Genomic DNA, 8,318 nt, shown 5'->3' on the forward strand with positions numbered 1-8,318 from the left:
AACGTAAGCAATCACATGACCCCTTTGCATAAAAAAAACTCCCAAAACCAAAATAGAAGCATCACAATAAACCACAAAATCATCCAAATCCTTGGGAAGCGTAAGGATAGGGGCCTTAGAAAATCTCTGCCTCAAAGTCTCAAAAGCCAACTGCTAATCAGGCCCCCACCGAAAAGTCACACTCTTTTTCGACAAGAAGGTCAAAGGTACTGCAATCTTGGAGAAATCCTAGATAAATCTTCGATAATAATATGAGTCCGAGGAAGCTCTGAATCTCAGACGGGGTCCTCAGAACCTCCCATCGCATCACCACCTCGATCTTGGCCGGTTCGACCAATATACCCTTCTGGTTAACGATGTGCCCTAAGAATTGCACCTCGGGCAACTAGAACTCACATTTGGAGAATTTGGCATTAATCGTCTCCCTCTTCAGGGTCTCCAACACTTCTCGCAAGTGGTCCTCGTGCTGCTGCTTGGTATTGGAATATACCAAAATACCATCTATGAATATGATTGCCAACTGATCCAGCATCGGCCTGCAAACGCGGTTCATGAGACCATTAAACCTGCTGGTGCATTGGTGAGCCTGAATGGCATCACCACGAACTCGTAATGACAATAGCGAGTCCTAAAGGTTGTTTTCTACACATCATCATCTCTAACCCTTGTCTGGTGGTAACTTGATCGTAAATCAGTCTTGGAAAACAAAGATGCACCTTGAAGTTGATCAAATAAATCATCGATCCTCGGGAGTGGGTGACAGTTCTTCACCATTAACTTATTCAAATCCTGATAGTGAATACACATCTTGTATGAACTGTCCTTCTTCTTCATAAACAGGATCGGTGCTCCCCAATGAGAGCTAATCGGATGAATAAATCCTTTGTCAAGCAGCTCTTAATGCTGTGTAGACAACTCTTGCATCCCCAGTGGTGCTAAGCGACACGGTGCCTTGGCTATCGGAGGCGCACTGGGAACCAGATCAATCCGAAACTCAACCTGCCTCTGGGGGTGGGGGGGAACTCCTGGAAGATCCTCATGAAATACATCAGGAAAATGTTAAACAATGGGTACCCTACTTAACTCTGTCTTGCCCTCAACTCAAGTATCTGCAACATAAGCTAGGAACCTAGAACAACCCTGCTGAAGATATCTCCTAGTCATCGCAGCTGAACAAAGAGTTGGCCAATGTGAACCAGGAACAACCACTTCTCCCCCACTTGGGGCTCGAACTCTCACTAACTTTCGCTCACAGTTAATCATGGACCCATTGGGGCCCAACCAATCCATCCTGATGATAAGCTTTGATCCTCTCAAAGGAATCAACACCAAATCAATAGAATATCTCTCACTAAACAGATTCAGAACACACCAGCGATGAACCCTAGAAGCACTCATGGTACGGTCATCTGCAATCTCAACCACAAGTGGAAAATCCAGAGTCACGGGTGTAACACAAAACTTCTTGGTAAGCACAAGAGATACAAAGGATCGGGTAGCACTCGAATTAAACACAACATGAGCAGACATACCATTAACCAAAAAGGTCCCTGTAACCACATCCGATGTTGCACGAGCCTCATTGGTAGTCAGTTGAAATGCCCTGCTCTTCACCACATGTGCCTCCACTTTGCCCAATCGGTCACCCATAATCCTCAAGGTGGTTAGCATAGGCGCCACCACTACTCCTCCTGACAGTCTTAGACAATTGGCCTTTTTATGGTCGGTTTAATTGCAATGGAAACAAATCAGAGCACTCCTGGGGTAGTCCCTAATCACATGACCTGGCTGACAACAACTGAAACATCTCGAATCTGTCGCTCGACAAGCCCGACTGTGCGGCTTGCCGTAATGGCCCCGACCCTGTTGGCCTCTGGTGCGGGAATCGGATATCTTGGGACTCTTAGCCTGGCCCACTCATTTCTGAACCTACTCCAGCTTGCGCTTCATCCGAAGCTCAAGCTCAATCTCCCGCTCATGGGCCTACTCGATCATGTCATTTAGGGTATTGCACCCCGAGAAACTCACAAACTCTATGATATCATCTCTTAGCATGTCATTACACATCGTCTTCTTCATCTCCTCATCCGCAACGTATTGCGGTACCAACAAAGCTCTCTCCCTGAATTTGGCGGTAATCTCCACCGCAGTCTCAGTACTCTGGCGAAGGTCCTAGAACTCCCTTGCTAGCTACTATGCCTCAATGGACGGTGCAAACTCTCTCTAGAACCTCAAAAAAAACTCCTCCCACATCATGACTGCCACTTCCGTTGACCCTACAACTCATCTAACCTCCTCCCACCAATCTCAAGCTCGATCTCTCAGCAGGAAGGATGTAAATCCCATGTTTCCCCCTCAGGTCAAAACCTCGTCCACTGAGCATTCTCTATGTCAGTGATCCATCTTCGGCTAGCGATGAGGTCCTTATCTGACCCGCATCAATCTTGGCTCGAAAAGACCTGAGTCTCTCGTCTATCAGCTCTATAATCCCCTCCTTGATGGTACCGAAAATCATGGGAGTAGCATCCAAGATACAACGAGTAACCTTAACCGCGATGAAATCGTGCAACCTCTCATCAAATGGCTCCGTACCTGAGCCAGAACCTCCTCGCGTAGTCATCACCATACTCAAGCTGAAGCACAACATGAAGATAATCAATATAAAACTCAAGGAAATCCTCACTAAATAGTCATCATTAGATTTTCCAGATCTACTCTTGTCTCAGGTACAGGTCATGTGCTTCCAATAGTACGGACCCAATACTACTTTTCACACCAACCTATTCCTTCCTCAATGGTAGTCCTGATTCCTCTAAGTTACCACACTAAAACCATGTACCAATGATATGCTAAACGGAATGCAGATCCTAAGCTTTCCTAGGTAGTCTTAACTCCCACCGCTCACAATACCAATAACCTCAATCAACACCGATGGTTGCCTCATAAATGCAAGTTATACACAAGATAGTATCACATAGACTATCAAATGATGATTCTACCCTAAGTCCACAACCAAACAAGGAACAAGAAATGAGGCCAAATCGATCATTGTATGGCTATATAATCTTAATTATATACAACTTTGAAAGAATACACTTAACAATTAACTGAGCCGATATCAATTCTAGGTAATACATAACATCCAATCCTCCTAGGCTAGAAGGCATCACACAAATCAGGCAATTCTATCATATTATTCCTGAAGGTATCCTTATCCCTAATCTAGCATGCAATTTTCATATCAAGCATACTACTCATAACACATAAGTATGGATAGTTTTGGGAACCACTTACTTGAGATCGACTGATTGCACGCATCGCTCCCTTTTTTCTTAAAAAAAATCATCTTAGAAGCTCAATTTCATTTATCTCTAAAAACATTATCATTTCCTAAGTTTAAGTTCTGACACACCCGAAAGTGTGCCCGAATGCCTCAAACTAAGGTTTTGATACCAACTTGTAATAGCCCCCAAAAACAGTAATGAACATTTTCTTTAAAATCTATCAAATCATTCATTAGTTGTTTCAAATTGCAACACCAAATCATAATGTTCAAACATCATAGTACAATTATTTAATTTGCGGAAATCATAAGGGGAGGATGTTATGCCATCATGCTGGGCACTTCCTTTTCAAATCGGAAGTACCTAAATCCATAAACATAGACCGTAAGCACAAAGCTTAGTGAATTCCCCAAAGTACTACACACCATACATAAGATAATGACTGTTGTGGGCCTAATCATAGTCTTATAGTCACTTTCTACCATGGGCTGAATCATGGTCTTTCCTTGTATTGCCGAGGGTCAAATCCTCGGTCTTACATACAAGTGCTAAAGGCTAGATCCTGGTCTTTCATACAATTGCCAGGGGCCATATCTGGGTCTTTCATGCAAGTATCACAAAGACAACTAGCAGTCTACATAACAAGGTAATGGGCCGACATTGGTGCCTTCGACCCATGGACACTTTGAGGAAAACTCACCTCCAAAAGAAGATAACCGAACCTCCCACTCGAGCTGCTATTAACATGGCTCCTCATACTAATTATATCCCAAAAAATAACCCTAATTAATAATATAGGTTTTTAACCCTTAATAATTGATCTAAGAATCCCATTATCCTAATTTGGGGCAAAAAGGTCATTTTTCCCTTTCCATTCAGCCCAACCTAAAATTCCAACTCATAATGGTCTAACTTGCAAAAGAATGGCCCAAAACCCGGAACTAAGCCGTACACCCAGCATACCACTTTGTATGCCCCGTGTACAACACCTGATGCAAGAGGGAAATCGGGGTCGAGGTGCAGTACGCGCAACATACACACCCTGGATCAAAACTCTCATTAAGGTCTTAAAGACTTAAGAACTTACGTCATAACTTCATATATGAGCTTAAGAAAACCTCCAAGGCCATAACGATGCAATCTTTATGCCTTTGCATGGCTACAAGGAGCCAAACACTAAAAACCTAACTTATTCAATCATTTTCCACACCATAACTCTTGCATGGGGACATACCAAGATCCAATCTTGCATTTTAGTGACTTAACATACCCTAAAATGTCTGAAAGGACAACTTAAACGCTTTGGAGTACCTCATACTCACAAAGACCTAGGTTTTGGGACAAAAGGGGCAAAAATCTAAGCTTAACCAAGATCTAGAGAAACATGCATCAAGGTTGGAGCTTTATACCTCCAAATGGTGCACAATGAAGAGTAAATGTTGGATCCAAGAACTTGAGAGCAAAAAAATTCTTTGATAATCTTCCTTCACAAACAAGAATTCCCACAACTCGCTCAAAATCTCAAAAATGCTCAAAATAGGTTACGGTTGGCAAGAGGGTCGATATGAGGGATGGAGGCTGATAAAAGGAAGGGTTTTGGGGCTTTAAGGGTGTTTAAATAGTACATAAACCCTAAATATTAAGGGTTTGGTTCAAGCCACGTACACCTTGCATACCAGTGTACACTCAACGTACTCGCATGATACCAGGTACGCCCAGCATACCAGCATGTACGCCCAACGTACCCATGTTGTCCCCATAAATATAAAATTACTATAAAGGGCCACTTTAAAAATAATCAAATACTAAGGGGAAAAAGGTAAATAGATGGAAGAACAAGATGTTACAGTTGACCTGCTTGACGAAGAAGAATGTTACTTTTCGATGGGGGCCCTATTAGCGGACAACTTTTGAGACATTGAGACGAAGATTATGTGAGGCCCCAATTCTTACACTTCCCGAGGGCATGGATGATTTTGTAGTTTATTGTGATTCATCTATCTCAGGATTGGGAGTTGTACTCATGCAAATTGGTCACGTGATTGCTTATGCATCGAGGCAGCTGAAGTCTCATGAGATGAAATACCCTATGCACGATTTAGAGTTGGGGGTTGTGGTTTTTTGCACTCAACATTTGGAGGCACTACTTGTACGGGATTAGGTGTACTATCTACACTGACCACAAGAGCCTTATATACCTGATGGATTAGCCGAATTTGAACATGAGGCAACGGAAAAGGTTGGATTTGGTGAAGGATTATGACTGTGAGATTCTATATCACCCCGGGAAGGCCAATGCCTTGAGCCACACGACAGTAAGTGCGCTTATTGGAGATATATGTCTAAGGATGGTTATTGTTTCTCATCTTTTAGATGTGATCATGAGAGCTCAGGTAGATGATTTGAAAAAGGGAAATTTGAGGGCAGAGCGAATCAGGGGACATATTCCATTGTTCGTCAGAGATAGTCGGGGCTTGTTGACCCAGTGTGGTAGGGTTTGGGTCCCGACCACTGGTGGGGTTAGGAATTCGGTTCTAGAAGAGGCTCATAAGTCGAAGTTTCTGATCCACCCAGGTGCCATGAAGATGTATAGGGAGCTGAAGTTGATTTATTGGTGGCCCTGTATGAAGATGGAGATAGCTTGGTTTATGGAATGGTGCTTGATTTCCTGGAAAGTCAAGGACGAACATCAGAGACCCCCAGTAAGATGTAGTCGTTGCCCATTCCCATGTGGAAATGGGAATAGATCACCATGGATTTTATCACGAATTTGTTTAGGACAGTACGTGGGGTGGATTCTATCTGTGTCATTGTTTATAGATCGTCCAAGAGTGCTCATTTCATATCGATTGCTGAGAGTTTATCTGCTGAGGAATTTGTTGACATTTCGGGAGGTAGTGGTTAGGCACTGGGTGCCAGTTTTTCTAGTTTCGGATCGAGATGTTTGTTTCAGCTCCAAGTTTTTGAGGAAGTTTCATGAGGAATTGGGTACTCAACTACATTTTAGTACAACATACCACCCCCAGACCAATAGATAGAGTGAGCTGACGATTCATCCACTTAAATATATGCTCAGGGCGTGTGTGCTAGATTTTTCCGGGAGTTGGGACACTTATCTTCCACTGCCCGAGGTTTCCTACAACAATAGTTATCATTCCATTATTAATCGACCGCCTTTCGAGATGTTGTACAAAAGGAAATGTAGGACCCCGGTTTATTGGGGCAAAGTCGGGCATCAGGTCATGGGGAGTACTAAATTAGTGCTCAAGACCATTGAATTGATAAATTAGGTGCGTGATAGGTTGCGAAATGTGAATCATGCAAAGTCGAAAAAAGAGTTATGCAGTCTGTCGAGGATCGTACTTTGAGTTCCAGGTGGGGTACTTTGTGCTTCTAAAGGTGTCACCTTGGAAAGGTATCATCCCGTTTTGCAAGCAGGGAAAGCTAGGCCCCCAGTTTATCAGTTTGTAACATCTCAAAAATCAAAACAAAAGTAAACTTTTCAAAAACAACTCATTTACTTAAAAAGTGTTTACATAACCATTGTTTCCAAAACATTATTCAAAATCAGAGTCTCCCAAGATCCAACAACATAAAACCAAGAAACAACATGCATACAGAGCCTTTAGCATGACTGGACCGCCTCACCGGGCCTTCAGCCTATCTGGACCGCTCACTAGGCCTTCATCATGACTGGTTCGCCCCGCATGCCTTCAGTCTATCCGGACCGACCTGGGTGTCTTAGCCTCCAGTCTCAACTGGTCCGCCTAAGCCCAGTAACCATAACATATCAACATACACCATAACAATCAATAGCTAGCAGATATAGGTATTCATATGGATCTAACAGATCACTACAACATAACAATATCCTATATACCAGGACACATATCTAACAGATCACTACATCATAGCAACATCTTATAGACCACGATACATATCTAACAGATCACTACAACATAGTAACATACATACACCAGGATATCAATCCAATGGTCCAGACTTGGTGCTTTCTACCCATAAGTACAGCGAGGAAAAACTCACCTCTCAATCTGAACACAGTCTGAATGAATCTCTGCTCCGACAACCAGCACTACTCGACTCCTAGTAAGCAAAACATTTCCCATTCTAGATTAATAACGCTTCCTAAAATACCCTTGGTCTAACTTGGTCAACGGTTAAATGTTAAGTTAACACCCAGTCGAGTCAATCCAGCCGAGCCAACTCAGTCGAGTCGACCCAGCCGAGTTCGTTGGGCATACTCCTTTGTACGCGGGGAGTACTCAATGGTTCAACCGGGAACCGCTCCCGGATCTGGTTCTTCAATGCCAAAAAACCGGTATTCATGTGAACCGGTAAAAACCAGTCCGGTTGAATCGGTGAAAGCGGTCAAAACCGGAAATTTTTAAAAATATTTATTTGTTTCATTTTTTGTATTTTTTATATAATTAAATATAATTATGACATCATCCGGTTTTTCCGGTTTTTGAGACCAGTCCGACCGGTTGGACCACCTGAACCATCGAACCGGTAAGACGATCGGTTCGGTCTCCGGTCCGGTTTTCAAAACCTTGCTTGGTACATGCAGCGTACGCACCTGGTCAGTTCTTTTCCCAGTATAGATTATTGTGTCCAACCCTTACGTCTAAAACTCAGATCCAACCCCAAAATGATGTTCTAAGTCATTAAGTTTCCAACTTTATGACTTTGCATGGCTATAAATTTCTTAATGTCCAAAACCATAAGTTCTTAACCCAATAAGACCATATAACTCATGCATGGGTTAAATACAACACTAAAGATCATATTTTTATGCAAGACAACACTCTGAAATGTTGAAAAGGACGGCTTAAATGACTTAGAGTAACCCATACTCAAAATGCCAAGCTAATGGGACCAAAATGCTCACAACTTCAAGGCTAACAAGGTCTTAAACAAATCATCGTCGGGTTCATATATTTTAACCTTTAAATGGTACCGAATGGTGATGAGATTTTGGATCTAAGGTGCCTCACTCTTCCAAGGTGGTCCTCT

The 8,318-nt window shown here is 42.7% G+C and overlaps 1 protein-coding gene across 1 annotated transcript; it reads right to left on the reverse strand.

The window, feature by feature from the left end:
* Positions 1-1,101: 1,101 nt before the first annotated feature.
* On the reverse strand, positions 1,102-1,650 carry LOC145131479 (uncharacterized). The gene has a single exon (XM_079066159.1). The coding sequence runs from the start codon at positions 1,648-1,650 to the stop codon at positions 1,102-1,104; it is 549 nt and encodes a 182-aa protein (XP_078922285.1).
* Positions 1,651-8,318: the final 6,668 nt, after the last annotated feature.

Source organism: Lactuca virosa, chromosome 8 (genome assembly GCF_052849685.1).
Source record: "Lactuca virosa cultivar CGN04683 chromosome 8, Lactuca_virosa_CGN04683_v6, whole genome shotgun sequence".
Classification (NCBI taxonomy): Eukaryota; Viridiplantae; Streptophyta; class Magnoliopsida; order Asterales; family Asteraceae; genus Lactuca; species Lactuca virosa.